The sequence below is a fragment of the Lepidochelys olivacea genome (genome assembly GCF_965140295.1).
Source record: "Lepidochelys olivacea isolate rLepOli2 genome assembly, chromosome: 17".
In the NCBI taxonomy this organism is placed as follows: Eukaryota; Metazoa; Chordata; order Testudines; family Cheloniidae; genus Lepidochelys; species Lepidochelys olivacea.
In genome coordinates this window covers 5,995,407-6,011,477 of record NC_140427.1, presented here as the reverse complement: position 1 = coordinate 6,011,477, position 16,071 = coordinate 5,995,407, and the positions used below count along the sequence as shown (strand labels likewise).

The following is a 16,071-nucleotide window of genomic DNA, read 5'->3' as shown; positions in this document are numbered from 1 at the left end:
GATGATGTTAACTCTCTTAATTTAACTTTGGCCGTCACTAGAACTGTTTTCCCTTTCCATTTGTTATTGCTGTTGGAAAGGCTCTGCTGTTTTTGGTAATACTCCTCTTACTGGTGTTTTATAGCATAAGAACAATACACAGCAAGGGGAGAGTTGCTGTGACATGCTGTATTAGAGCATTAAATCCATGAAAACTAATGGAACTTTTGATGTGTGAACAAAGGTGGCTGGCGGGGGGGGATGGGAGGACAAATCTGCGTCCCAGCCGCAGCCTGAGAACTGGGCTTCCACAGGGGCTGGAGGGGAAGGAGTCACTTCCCAAGAGCTTCTACCAAGCTGGCATTCCAGCCTTAGGAGCTACAGTAGCCTCTGCACTTGTTGTAGCCCTGCTACCTGGATCCAGCCTTGGATTTGCCCCCTTCACTCTTTCCCCAAATGCCTTCCACCCCAGAGTGATGCTGGATCCTGCCTCTCTGCACAGTGGAGCCATGCGGAGACCTCTGAGTGGCAAAGACAGGACTTGCCCGTAGCCAGTTCTCATACGGCTGCCGTGTAGTATCACTCCTACAATACTATGTGTCCAGGTAAAACCCTGGCCAGGCAATGAGAACTGCAAAAATGAGAAAAGAGGTCTGTGTTCCTTGCCCCACTTTTTGCTTCATCCTTCCCAGACCCACGAAACAGCAACAGCATCCTAAATTTCTTGCGTTTCTCCAGCTGGCCACCCGGTCTGGTCCAAATCCATCTTAGAATACAAAGCTCAGGATTTGTAAGAGGGTTACCATGTTCAGTTAGGTAATGAATTGCTCTGAAGTGCTAATTGGCCAGGAAGACGTAACCCATGAGTGCCTTGTTCACAGGATGGTGGCCGGGAAAGCGGAGCCCGCAATGCCCGGGCGGTTATACGTTCATCCGGACTCGCCTGCCACGGGAGCTCACTGGATGCGGCAGCTGGTGTCATTTCAGAAGCTAAAACTCACTAACAATCACCTTGATCCGTTCGGACACGTAAGTTCTGGAAATGTTATTGCCAGAGGTGGGCGCAAGCCCTAGTTTGCATGAGAGTCTGAACTTCCTCAGATTTCAAGCTGGCTTGGCTCTGGGGCTCCACTTAGGAGTGGCCTCTAATTCATTAATTTTTTTATAATTATTAGTAGCATTTCCTTTATTCTATTAGGTAACTGAGAATGAGGATGTTGTAATGATACCAGATCAAGCACTCCCCACTAACTGCTTTAGTGCCTTGCACTGGCCTCTTGAAGTGCCGTGTGTGACTTGTTCAGTTATTCATCTGCGTAGCGCTATTGGGCTTCTACTCTCCGCTATGGAATTTTCAAGTCAGTGGTTTCAGATGTTTCAGCCAAAGCCTTTGATGCGTACGGTATGCAGAGTACTCAGAAACAGGTTACATAAGATCGTCATTTTCCAAGCTGGCTTCGGCACTCCTATAAAAGATGGAGTGGTTTATTTGGAAACTCTTAATTCCTGTGTATTGCAGATGTCGGACTGGGAAGTATACTGTTATCGACCACAATACATTTAATAGCTTAGAACACTGGCCTTTCCAGACTGCCAGCCATGTGTGCGCCCGCGTAGGTAAATACAACATACTGACTAGTCTAGTTTTCACTTTGCAAGTTGAAGGACACGTACAAATAAACAACATTGACTCGAACTAGTAAGGTTAGATTTTTAGGATTTGTAGAATTCTTTTAATTTCAGTGGTCTCAGGCACTTAGCAATGCAGGTCCGAGCATTTGCTTTGCATAATAACACATGATTTTTACCTGCTGCTCCTTGAAATGCTGGTGGTGTTGGGAGGGGCAGTGTGGGGGATGCCGATAGGCTTGCAAAGTGAAGGGGAAGTGGACCTGTCTTGCTCAAACTGAGCATTTAGCCATATGCTAAACGGCAGAGCTTCAGCTGGGGTAAACGGTCATAGCGTCACAATCATAAGCTATGCACAATGTTAATTGTTTAAACTATATCACACAAGGATCTGCCCCGAAGGGTTAAATCCTGGCCCCAAGGCGTAACTCTGTTCCCATTTAAGTCAATAAGAGTTTTGCCATTAACTTCAATGGGTGCAGAGACTAATGCTAATGCTTTGCATTTCAGAGCATCCTATGGTGAGGAAAAAAACCAAACAGCCTGCCCCCACCCCAAAATCAAGTTCTCTTATTAATATAGTTGTCCTGAAATATACAAAAGTTACAACTCACTTGGAGAGAGAAATGACTTTTAAACATACTGATCTGGGGGTCTTTCCCAAAGCCCGTTGAAGTCAACAGCAGCCTTTCCAATGACTTCAGTGCATTTGGATCAGATCTATGGCATGCAAGATTTCAACAGAACCTAACGAAGCTCTTTGTGCAGTCAAATTTTGCACATTTCCCTGAGTGGCTGGAGCAGAAATAAGGGTTGCTGATGGGACACTCTGCATAGGGAGATTGTATAAGTCAAATAGTAACACAATAAAATTCTAAAACAAAACAAAACCCTGAATAAGCAAATCCACTTTGCATTAACATAGGGAAAGCAGAATGCTGTAAGTCCCCAAAATAGTGCAGATCCAGTAATTTTAGGGTCTGTCCAGAATTTTTGATGCCTTTTATGACTTTATGCAAATTCGAACTATCTTCCCATTTCTAAATTTCAATGCTGCAAAGATCCCAGCCATCACAATGTGATGCCTTGATAACCCAGCTTTACAGAAAACAGTCAAGCAAAGTTGGGAACTTGACCCCCTTCTCCAACCTATTGACCCCAATGAAATGTGTGTGAACTTCAAAGACTAATCAGGACCATTTAAATGCTTACATTATTAAGCGCAGGCTTTCTCCCCCCCCCCACTCTTTTTTTTTTTTTTAGGGAAAAAAACACCATGGAAATTAAATGCAAGCAACTATGCTAAAGATTGCATGGCTAAAAATGTCATCTTTGGAAAATGCCAAAATTAAGATCTCAGTGGCAGCAGTAACTTGACAGCTTTGCACACATCACATTTTTTATCCCGCCCCCTGGTTAACTGTGTATTTTAATGTATTACTGTTTATGTTGTAAAATGCATACTGTCAAACTTACAGGACGTTCACTGTGGTCATAAAAAAAACCCCCAGGATATCTAGTGTTACTGTTGGAACGTTCAGCATCTGTTTTTCCTGACCTTTTTTTTTTTTTTTTTGTCATTTTTAACTGTGCAATTTATTTAACAGACTGAGTTGGTGATTTTTTTTTAAATTTTTTCACCCATTTATTAAACGTTTTGTTTGTCACTCTGAGCACATGTTCATAATAGGAAGGGGACTCTGTTTAGATTCTCTGGGTCAGATCCTCAGCTAGTGTATGTTGTCGTAGTGCCATTGACTACAATCACGATCAACACCAGCTCAGGATTTGGCCCTCTCGCCTCATGTAATCTGTCCTCTAAGACTGCCCTTTTATCTATGATTTTAGTACAGTGTACGCTCAAGAAAAATGCCAGGAGTAAAATTTTCAAAGGTGCCTAGGTCCCATTTTCAAAAGCCTCTAAATCCCAGTGGGACTTAGGCACTTAAGAACTTTAAATCACTTTTGAAAATAGGATTTAGGTGCTTTAGAGATTTTTAATTGTTTTTTATATGCCTATGAAGGAAGGCAGGACCATGTACTGGGCTAGTCAGACTTTTCCTAGCAATGCAGGATATTTCATTGCATTTGTTACACCATCACTGACACTTCACAGGGCTTGTCTACACCAGGAGCTATTCTGAAATAGTGATTCCTGATTAACTCCATGTGCGCGCGCTCCTATTCCAGAATAAAAGTGCTGTATTCCAAATTAACGTACTCGGGTTAATCTGCTTTGAATTCACAGCCTATTTTATCCCAGCTTAATTGGTACCGTTACAGACCAACCTTTAGAGTATAAGCTCTTCAGGGCAGAGGCAGTGACTTTGTGTGTGTTTGTACAGTCCCTAGCACAACATAGGCACCAGTTTTGACTGGGGTCAAGGGATACTACTGCTATGTATAAATTAATAATAATCACTTTTAATTTCTAGGAGTTTGTCTCTAAGTATTCGCAAACTCTCTCTTTATGCTCCCTAAAAACAGGTCATAAAACCCACACTGCTTGTTTGCCTTCTATTCCTGCTCTATAAGGCTAGCTGCCATTTCCTTTTGATTTTCCGAAAATCTCAAAACCACTGCGGGCCTTTTTCCTCATGCTGCAGTTACTTTCCTTTTTGGTGCACAGAGAGTGACCCAGGAAGAGGCCTCAACAGCAGCCCACTTTGGCACTGTTAGTTCAAGGGAAACGGCTAGTGCCAACCAGGTGTGTAAACATAGGGTTTCTTACCGTCCCCGCACATGGAGAGTGAACTGTTAAGTGAGCAATCCTAAAGGCCCTGCACGGTTTGCTGCAGAATCTCTGTTACAGGGCTATTGTACCCCGCTCTAAACTGCAGCTTTTTTATGTGCGTAAGTAATCCCTTTATAACATGCTTTGACATGCAGAACTTTTCTAGACTCCTTGCAGACAACGACGGCTGTCTGAGGGGGAGGCAGGAAGTTACTGCAAAATAGCTCTGCTTTTAACTACTCCATTTCTGCATTCACCTTTTTTTGGCAAACGCATCCTTTGGAAAAAATGTCTTTACAACTCCCCTGTCTATGCACGTCACAGCTAAGTTTTGGGGGGTGTTTGGTTTTTTTTCAGGCTTAGATCACGTATACCAGTGTATGGCTCTCACAAGCACATAGTGTTGCCAACCCTCCATGATTGTCCTGGAGTCTCCAGGAATTAAAGATTAACCTTTCATGAAAGATTATGTCATGTGATGAAACCTCCAGGATTACGTCCAACCAAAACTGGCAACCCTACAAGACTGTTCTAGGAGTGCTTATCACAGACACTTGTGAAGCACAAAAAATTGTTGAAAGAAAAGGAGGACTTGTGGCACCTTAGAGACTAACAGATTTGTTTGAGCATAAGCTTTCGTGAGCTACAGCTCACTTCATCGGATGCCTTCCAAAATAGTTGGGCTCCCTGCTCCCATCTGCAGCCTCCATCAGAGACTTCCATCGTTGGGAGTTCGGCGTGCAGTGCATATCTGATCATTTACTTTGAGCACGGCTAGGCCTTGGCAGCCACACATCTGCTATCTTTATAAATAAATGAATGAGTAGGCAAATCCTTTACAGTCCCCTCAATGAATTCCTTAGGAAGTAAATCCAGGCCCTGATTCTCTGCACTCCAGTAACTGATTAAGACTTTGATCTTGCAAATAACTTATGCCAGGAGTAGTCCCACTGAGTTCATAAAGCGAAGAGTGTGCAGGCCTGAGGCCTAATTAGGTAAACTGATTAATTGTAATAAAAAGACTTGGAGCCTTTGCAGAATTGAGCTCGCTCACTGAACTCAGTGAAGTATGACTGAGGATTGCTTGCGGTAGTCAGGGTTTGTGGGATCAGGCCCTTAGAGTATGCTCTGAAAATGCTCAGATTCTGACCATGAGCTATTAACGGATTGAACAACTTATCACCTAAAACATTCACTGCTGTCACTAGGGGGGGAAGACTCATAATCAAGTCCCTAAATTTTTCACTGGTAAATTATCTGCTGTTGTCAAGTCTTTGGATTATGAACAGCGGCCGCAGTATACTGTCCAGGCATAACAAGGGGCAGTGCCTGTCTGAAAGAATTCACAGTCTAAGGGCTTGTCTGAATGAGAAAGTTGCGCTGATATAACTTAAACTGCTGAAAACCCCTGTGTGGGGAGACTTATTTAATTTTGAGTGGTTTACTTCAGTTTAGTTTAAACTGACTCCTAATCTAAACCAAAAATAAGCCTGGTTTGAGTCGAAATAGGTATCCGCACAGGAGTTTGCACCAGTTCGAAGCAATTTAAAATTGCACCTTTAGTTAAGTCAGCATGCCTCTCTCATGTGGATGAGCCCTGAGATATCTGTGGGGAAGGGGCGGGGGAGAGAGAGTGAGTTAATTAAATATGTTTTAACTATCCCCTTTAGCCTCCTACCTGTGTTTTGCCTCTCTGGACACTGAAATCTTTATTCAACGACCAGGGGAGGTCTCGGGTTGAGGTGCTTGTCAGAAGGCGCTGCCGAGACCCTTGTTCAGGAGCTTTGCAGATGGGTGAGGAAGGAGTGTGCTGCACTTGGGCATTTGCAAATGTTTATTTTGGATGGGAACCAGCGTGCAGATAAGCGCGCCGCTCTGCAGCTCTTCACTGAGGTGACTGAGGATGTGCGAGTTCAGCCTTGCCAGTTTAGAGCAAACAATTAGGAAGTTTCATACTTTTAGTTTATTTAGTCAAGAACCAGGGTAGGTAGGTAGGAAGGTCTTGTGGCTGAGGCATAGGGCTAGGAGTCTGGAGAGCTGGGTTCTGTCGCAAGCTCTGCCACGGATTTCTTGAGTGACCTTGGGTGAACTGCTTCCCTGCCCCGTGCTTCAGCGTAGACTTCAGTCAATTCACAAGTTGTGGATCTTGTCTGTATCGGGGACTTTTGTGGTGGTGCAGCTACACCAGTGTAAAGCCCCTTGTATTGATACACACTGCACAAGTATAAAAAGTGACTTGCACAGGATAAACTGCACCGGTGCAAGTGACCTTGTACATCAGTGCAGCAGGTCTACACTAGGTGTCTGCATTGGTACAGAAGTCCCCAGTGCAGGGAAGCCCTTAATGCTATGCTTTTTTCTCTCTGAGCAATTTTTAATCAGGAAATGCCTGTGTTTTACATCAGGCTTTTCAACTGAAAAATACTCTTGTTGAATATGGATTCAGAGGACTTCAGTAGCTTAGCCAGAGATTAGGGGTCTATTATGGGCGTGGGGGTGGGTCAGGTTCTGGGGCCTGCAACGTGCAGGAGGTCAGACTAGATGATCATGATGGTTCCTTCTGACCTTAAAGTCTGTGAGTCTATGAGAAGTGAGCAAGTGCCTGTGATAGTCCCCTACAGAGTTGATCAGATCCTAAAGAAATCATTTTAAGCCACTTATGTTGAAAGGTAAAAGCCCTCCTCGTAGAGTGAGACCTTTAATTTATGTATTTCAAAACTTTACATGCAGAGATAATCAGCCCAACAGAACCTCTGATTTATGTGTCCTGAGGCTGGTGTGTGATATAACAAGCTCATTATTTTGACAGATTTGGGGCTTTCCTTCCTAATGCCATGTAAATGATTGGTAGCAACGTACACTTTCTTTGAAAGTGGAAAATATTTTCTAAACTTGAGAGTCAGAATGCTGACACAACAGTTATGTATCCACTAAAATTACTGATTTATTCAGGCTACAATACCCATCCAGCTACTGGTTCCAGATGAAAAATGAGAATTACTCCTTCAGAACACTAACCACAAGCTTTAGTGGATCTGTTAATTCGTTTAGTGAGTATTATCTGTAGTCTCCTGGTAACTCTACAAAAATGTCTTTATTAAAAAGGATTACATATTAATATTTCTTGAAGAAGGTTAGTACAGAGCATTAAAGGAGACCTGACAAATATTTCTATTAGTTTAGATCCTTATGAATGGAACTCCATTGTCTTTTAAAGGTTTAAAGTATGTATATGAGTTCTCTGTGTCCAGGTCTGGGTGAGAGAGTGCTTACAGATTGTTACAAAGGAATTCTCCTACAGGTTCTCATTCTCATTGATTTCACTGGGTTTTGGATCAGGCCCACAGTGAATTATTTTTTCCCTGAGAGACCAGTTTATTTCTAAGCTGAGGATTCACTCCAACCAGAACTGAAATTTGCAGGGCACTGACTTTCATTCTACTTGGGTGTTTCCCCACGTCACAGTCCACAATGATATTTAGATTGCGAGGTCTTTGGGCCCGGGACCATCTGTCTGGTCTGTGTTTATACAGCACTTAGCCTAGTAGGGGTCCTGGTCCGTGACTGGGGATCCTAGCTGCTACCACATACATAATCATAATACCAGCTCACAAAGCCCAACCCCAGAAGATGGGCTGTGAAACTGAGTCTGGTCCCGAGTCCAAAGGCCGCTGAAATCCATGCAAGTCTCTTCATTTACTTTAATAGGCTTTGGATGAGGCCCGAGGGGGAAACAAATCCTCCCCCTAGGCTATCAAGCCACCATTTCCACCCATATCCTTTTATGGCAGGGTGATAATGTCTCCATAACTGCCCTGCACAGTTATGTTGGCAGAACTAGTCTGCAGTGCTCTCACCACGTGTGCAACCCACGTTTAGGCTCTGCAAATCATCCCCATGTCCAGGCAGTAGAACTGCTCTACTGCAGGCAGGTCCATTTCTGCCTGCTGAGGTGCGGCTTGGATCTACCCTCTGAAAGTGGCTTCTGTTGAAGCTATTAATCTATGGAGAGGGGCAATAACAAATAACAGAACTGGGAGCCTGGATCTCCTGAGTTCTAATCCTAGCTCCGGCTTCCTCTAAGACTTGGGAAAGTCACCTGACCTCAAGCTTCAGTTTACCCATCTGTAAAATGGGTGGATGGTAATGCCATAGTACTCCTCCAGGGTGTTGGCAGGACTAAGTGTTAACGTTTGGGTAGCACTTTGCAGAGGCTTGCTAAGCATTTTTCTCAGGGTGAGGGTCAGTTTAAATACAAGACACTGAGAGTATTCATTCAACCACAATGTGCCTATTATTATTATTTTATTTTAATCTGTGCAATTAGCCTTTTGATACATGGGGGGTGGAGTGGGCAGAATCGCTTCCATACAGTAGGGATATTCACATTCTTAAAGGGACATCCTACTCTTTTAAACTACTTCTTTTCTTGGTGGTTTTTGACCTATCAAGGGTTCATTTTCCTTGATCTCAGTGGAATACTTATCTCCAGGAAAAGCCAGAGTGAACTCAGGTGATTATCCTGGTTTATTGTGGAGTGTTTTCTGCCCGTGCCTCTCAGCACACAGGAACTAGAGTGATGAGCCCTTTAAGAAGTGGTTGTGTTAATAAGAAGACTTCTACTGAAACCAGACCGTTCTGGGGGAACTGCCACATTAAACAGGCTTTGCTACAGAGACACACTGAGGTTAGCTTGGATGCAAAGGCACAGAATATCTCAGGCTTTCTCAGAGTTTTTCACCAACCTCAAACTGGTGCTGAACAAACAGCATCATGGCGGGCTCTCTTTCATAGGATGTAGTGACATCTGAAAACGGGAAGGGGGCAAATGCATCACAACAGAGTGGGCTGTTGTTTTTTAAATAAAAAGTGCCCCTGAAATTAAATAATTGGAGATGTATCTTAACCCCCTGGAAGCTCAGCGTTTTGGAGGTGCATTTATTCTTCACACTGTTTGGAATTTAGTTTCTTTACTGTATTTTTCTCTCCTGTCTCTTCTGACTGCAAGGATCTTTGTACATACCTCTGTTGTTCATTTCATTGCTGGTGGTTTATTGCTCTTCAATTCCCTTGACTTTGTCTTATTTTAAATGCATTTTATTTTGTGAGAAGAGGACTGCTGCAGCTTGATGTTATGGGACATTCTAGATGGGTTATCAGTTGCAGTGTTGCTTTTGGTTTTCTTGATCTGCATCTTCTTGGACCTCTTTAACTTGCTTTGCTGTTTGGTTCTGGTCAGGTCTGTCATTTCTCCCCACACTTATTTCTCACCACCTGTTTTTATTGGACTCTTTCATTGCTTTTTCTTACCTTTGGGGCGCTTCTCTCATTTTTCTATTAAATTGATTTTTGCATTTTCTGTCTCTTTGTTGTCCGGTGCACTCAGCACATTTAACCATGTCAACATCCTGTTAATTTCATAAAAGTCTGACTCTTATAAAGTTAGATAGTTAATTTTTGCAGTTCTATGTTGACTTGTGGGACAAGAAATGCTTCCTGTCTGGGACCTAGTATGGAAATTTAGGTGCGTGCTTTACCAACAACATTCATATGCCCCTTTATGGAGAAATTTTGCAGGTGCACCATTCAGCATTTATTTTGGGCTCAGTGATAAAGCTGTGAAAACTTTGGGCCAAGTTCACTGCTTGCATAAAAGGGCAGAGCTCCATAGATTTGTTGTACCCACTTACACCAATGCTGAATGTGTCCTGACATCCTTAGCAATAGACTCGCTCGATGTCCTTGTTCTCTGGTAGTTTATTCTTCACTTAGATTCGCTTTTCCATGATCTGTTGTTTCTGATGTGAATATATTTCTGTCTAGCACTGTGTTTGGCTGCCCAGTTCAGTCTTTTGGGTTGCTTATTAGGTTGGTTCTGCCAGTAGAAATACCTATGTGATGGATTTTATTTTGAATCTCGTTTTTTTGTATTGAAACTGACCTGACCCCAGGGATGCATAGAGATTGAATTATAAAGGCCAAGTTGAACTTTTATATGGTCTTTTATAGGCTTTGTGCCTATGAAAAAGAACCAGGCCTTGTACTGCTAGATTGTCTGTCTGGGACCGATCGGGATGAGTAGATGATAACGTGACATTTATTTACATGGATTAGAAATGGCTGGTGTGATTCCTGGTTGAGTTTAAATTATATAGCCTGGGATGAGAATTTATATGTGATGTATTAGGTGTTTTTGTGGTCACACTGTTGGTTTAAATCAATCTAAGGAAGTTCAGATTTTTTTTCTTAACATAGAATCAAAGCCTGAAGCCTTCATTCACTCTTCAGTGGGAAGTTTGCCTAAATAAGCAATCAGTGAAAGATGTCAAGATTTGCATAGTACCTTTGTTCCTTTTGGTGACATAAGGCCAAATTCTAGTCATGTACTGTACTTTAATGGAAATTTTGCCTGCATATGGTCCGCAGCATTTGCTCTGTTTGTTACCGTTCCGAAAAAAAAGACTTGAGTTGTTGTAAAAGTTAAAGACCTGTCTCCTCCCACAGACGCCACCACCAAGGCCACGACTTGTGGTTTTCATTCAGTTTTTACTCATGCAAAATTCCCGGGGACTGCAATGGAAGTTAGATGGAATTAGGACTGAATGAGGATCTCTGGCTTTGGCCCTCCAGAAGGAACAATATGTTTGCTTTCCTGTTGAATCTTTTCTCAAGGTTCTCCACTTTCTGTTTCTCTCTCTGTAAATTGTCAGGTCACGTATATCATTTGCGGCTGACTCCTCCTTTTCTGCTTGCTTCAGTGGTAGTGTGCAAGGAAACAGCCCAGAAGGATTCAGGGCTTGGGCCATGTGGAATAGAGAGAATGCTCATGATTTAGCCCTTGCATTAGGGCTCTACTCTCTGAGCATATGGTGCCCATAAGACACTTGCTTTTTATTCTGGAGTTTATTTTATCCCAGCTCACCTTTCAGGGACATTTAAAAATAACTGTGAGGTCTACAGCAGGCCAGGGAAGCAAAGAGGCCTTTGAAAGAGCTGAACAAAAGAAAAAGAGTTGTTGGGGGCACACACATGTTTAAGAAGTAAAGCAGGCAATAGGTGATGGGTTTTTTTGTAGCACTTAAGTATGGACTATAAAAACCTTGAGTGGAAACGTGTAGTTTATGTGCAATGGCAACAACGCCCTGTGCTGTTATTTTGGGGCATGAGGGTTCAGATCAGGGTGAATTCACTGAAACTAGAACCTTCACAAAAATCATAGACTCATAGAAATGTAGGGCTGAAAGGGACCTCGAGAGGTCATTCAGTCCAGAGCCTTGTGCTGAAGGCAGGACCAAATAAACCTAGCTCATCAAACATAGCTCATCCCTAGAAACCAGCATTTGTCCAACGTGTTCTTAAAAACCTCTAATGACAGGGATTCCATAACCACCCTTGGAAAACTATTTCAGAGCTTAACAACCCTTATACTTAGAAAGCTTTTCCTGATAATTAACCTAAATCTCCCTTGTTGCAAATTAAGCCCATTACTTCTTGTTCTACCTTCAGTGGACATGGAAAACAACTGATCACTGTCCTTTTTATAACAGCCTTTAACATGTTTGAAGACTGTTATCAAGTTCTTCCTCAGTCATCTTTTCCCAAGATTAAATGTGCTGATTTTTTTAACCTTTCCTCAGAGGTCAGCTTTCCTACACCTTTTATTATTTTTTGTTGCTCTCCTCTGGACTCTCTCCAATTTGTCCACATCTCTCCTAAAGTGTGGTGCACGCAATTGGACCAAATATTTCAGCTGAGGGCTCATCAGTGCCAAGAAGAGTGGGACAATGATCTCCTGTGTCTTGTACAACACTCCTGCTAATACACCCCAGAATCATATTAGGCTTTTTTGCAACTGCATCACGTTGTTGACTCGTATTCAATTTGTGATCTGCTATAATCCCCAGATCCTTTTCAGTAGTACTACCCCCTAGCCAGTTATTCCCCATTTAGTATTTGTGCATTGATTTTTTTCCCTTTCTAAATGAAGTACTTTGCACTTATTTTTATTGAATTTCATCTTGTTGATTTCAGACCAATTCTCTATTTTCTCAAGGTCTTTTTGAATTCTAATCCTGTCCTCTTAAGTGTTTGCAACCCCTCTCAGTTTGGTGTCATCTGCACATTTCATAAGTGTATTCTCCACTCCAGTATCTGTCATTAATGAAAATATTGAATAGTACCAGACTCAGGACTGACCCCTATATGATCCCACTAGATACACCCTCCTACTTTGACTCATAGACAGTAAGGTCAGAAAGGACCATTATGATCATTTGTCTGACCTCCTGCACAATGCAGGCCACAGAATCTCACCCACCCACTCCTGCAAGAAACCTCTCACCTATGTCTGAGCCACTGAAGTCCTCAAATCATGGTTTAAAGACTTCAAGGTGCAGAGATCTATTTGAGTACGTTCTTTCAACCACTTGAGCATCCACCTATAAAGATATAAAGAAATGCTTCCACTCTATGCATTAGACGTGAAACTTTGTCAAAGAAGAAAATTTGGTATGGCATGAGTTCTTTTTGACAAATATATGCTGGCTATTCCTTATAGCACTATAATCCTCTAGGTGCTTACAAACTGATTGTTTAATAATTTGTTCCAGTATCTTTCCCGGTATCAAAATTAGGCTGAGTGGTGCATAATTCCTAGGGTCCTCTTTGTTCCCCCTTTTAAAGATGGATGCTACGTTTGCCCTTCTGCAGGCCTCTGGGACCACACCCATCCTTCATGAGTTCTCAAAGATAATTGCTAACACTTTCAAGATTGTTTCAGCTAGTTCCTTAGGTACCCCAGGATGAATTTCATCAGGCCCTACCGACTTAACTACATATAACATCTCTAAATATTCTTTAACCTGTTCTTCCCCTACTTTAGCGTGCATTCCTTCTCCATTGTGGTTAATATTAATTGTGCTGAGTATCCGTCTCCATTATCCTTTTTAGCGAAGACTGAAGCAAAATAAGCATTAAGTGCCTCAGCCTTATTGATGTAATCAATTATTAGCTCTCCTTCCTAGCTAAGTAGAGGACTTACACTTTCCTTCATCTTCTTCTTGCTCCTAATATGTTTAAAGAACCTCTTCTTTATTGCCTTTTATGTCCCTTGCTAGGTGTACCTCAGTTTGTGCCTTTGCCTTTCTGATTTTGTCCCTACATGCTTGTGCTATTTTTTTAAACTTAGCAATTTGTCCATGGTTTCCCCTTTGAAGAATTCGGTTTTGATTTTTCATGTAATTAAAAAGCTCCTTTAATGAGTAGAATTGAGAGCTGGTTTAGTTTGTTTTAGGGATGTTTTTATTGATTTATGTTAAAATCTGAACAGAGAGTTTTCTGTAAACACTTTGCTTCGGCATATTTCAGGTCTGCAGGCTCAAGATCCGTAGAGACTGCACCTATCCCAAGGTGAATGGTATTTAATTTCCAGTTGGTTATGTGGGGGGTTGAAGTAGATTGCTTTTACAGTAACTGCATCTGGCTCATATTCTGAGTGGCGTACCTGGGTATCTTGGGGGAACCAAGATTCGCAATGGGCTGGATGCTAGGAGGAGTGAGATGAGCCCATTAATAGCTAGCAAATCAGCATTTCTCAAGATGCTCTTGACACCCTGCGGAATCAGATGTTGTAAAAGCTGCACTAGTAGCTGAGAGGTAACATTAGGACTTGAGAAGGCAGCCCCAGGAGACACCAAGCACAGCTTGATATTTCGGTGATTAGTTTTCTTTGTTCGTTTTTTCAATAAATGCTGGTAAGCTCACTTAAATGAGCAGCTCCCCAAAGTGACCAACTTCACTTTCCTGCACCATAAATATTCATAAATGACTTGCATTGAGTGATTAAAAAAAGCAGGAAAGCCATTCTCAAGTGCGCCACGCTCTGTGCAGCAAAAGTAATTCAGCAGAGGATGACAAACACCCTGTTTGTCCAGCAAATATGTAGGCGAAAGATGGCCTAAGTTGAAGTTTATCACCTGGAGAGCTTCCCATAGACCAGCCCCGGTTACTTCCAAACCTGGGGGCCACCAACTTTTGATCACTCCTGGGAGGCACTCAGGTTAGGAAAAGAGAGAGAGGCATAAATACTGACTTTCTCTTGGGATATGCTAAGTTTGGTGCAGAGCTGTGGCCCGTTTTTTGTGGTCTGTGCTGGACCCTCTCTGATTTGTTTAGACACCGTTTTGCTTTATGCACAAACGAAAAGGGTCATTTTTATTACATACCTATTATAGGCCCAACTTAATTGGACAAACATTGAAGAACATGGTCCCTCCTTTGCTCTAATGCTCAAAGAGAATAGAGGGAAGAAAGAAACAAAAACTACATTAAAATGAAAGACGACATTAATTGCATGATCCCCAGGGACCAACCATAAAATTATGTGGTTTTTACGTAGCTATTTACTATTCAATATAAAAAGGGCAATTGCCATGACGACCCCTGCATCACATGATACCTGATACCTTGGAGAAACAGCAGGCTCTGTTAAATCAACTCCCAAAATGTCATGTGAAAGTTAAATACATTTTACAATGAGTTGAGGGAAAGTTTGCGTTACAGCGAGCAGGCCCCATGTATACCCAAGCTCTCACTCTACGGGCCCAACCCTACAAAGTGCCAAACGCCGTCAAGTCTTGGTGCTGATGCGACTTAGCATCTTGCAGGGTTAGGCCCCAAAGCGGTGTTTTTTCTAGACAAAATAAACTGAATGGAGCAAATGATGCCATTTGGTTTTTGCCATTTGTTGCTTTTGATTAGAGAATGCAAGAAAAAGATTATTTAATTAAGCCACATTAAAGTTTAAATTCCAGCTGCCAACCATGTGATCAGTGCATGGGAGAGGGGAAAAAAAAAGACATTGGCTTAAGCTCCTATTGTTTTCAGAAATCGAAATAAGTCTTTGTCATGAAAGGCTCACTGAATGCCAGGCTGGGAGACTATAAAATTGATATGACTCTTGATACATGTGTGTGTAAAATGTCCACTTTAAGGACTGGAACAGAGGGAGTATGACTCAACAGCATTACTTATGTGTGTAAAAAGAAAAAAAAAAGACTGTCTTTGAAGAAAATGGCTGTAAAATATTGCCGAAATGATAGAAAGGTTATTGGGATTGTGACCAACTTTGCGCATGAGTCCACAATTCAGGAAAGTTTTTCTGTTGCCAATGGTAATATTTCTCATACTGAAGAACACAAGTCATTGTACACCATGTTCACCCCTCATGGCAGTGGACTTATACCAGGGAGGTAATTGTCCCTATATGCTTTATTAAAAGATATGAATGTGATTATATGTACCTGTAAAACTCTCTGAATAAGAGGGCCTGCCCCTGGTCTCACTAATAGCCTAGCATGTGCATTCTGAGTCAGCCATTTTGTTTTCTGCAAGTCTGGTGTATCTGAGACTGTGCATCAATCTGCCTTTTCCTGATTTTCCAAGCAACCATGGATGTTTGTTGTAGTGATGGGGACCACACAAGTCCCTAAATAAATAGACAGTATATTATATTGGTACGATATATACAGTATTGTACAGTATATTATATTGTACAAATTGACAGCTTGATGTTTAGAATTTAAGTGGCTAAAGTTCAGCAACTGTAAGTAGGATTTTCAAGATCACCTATGTGACTCTTTCTTAATAGGTCAAAAAAAGCACCTATTCACTTAAATCTTTTTGAAAATCCCACCCAAAATTTTCTAGATTTAGGCACCCAAATAAAAATG

General features: G+C 42.0%; 1 protein-coding gene across 1 annotated transcript in view; it reads left to right on the top strand.

The window, feature by feature from the left end:
• The window catches only part of TBX4 (T-box transcription factor 4), a 53,294-nt gene that overhangs the window by 20,158 nt on the left and 17,065 nt on the right, over positions 1-16,071 (top strand). The window contains exon 4 of the mRNA XM_084650607.1: positions 861-1,008. Coding sequence (XP_084506733.1) covers positions 861-1,008 — 148 coding nt within the window. The remainder of the gene's footprint in view (positions 1-860; positions 1,009-16,071) is intronic.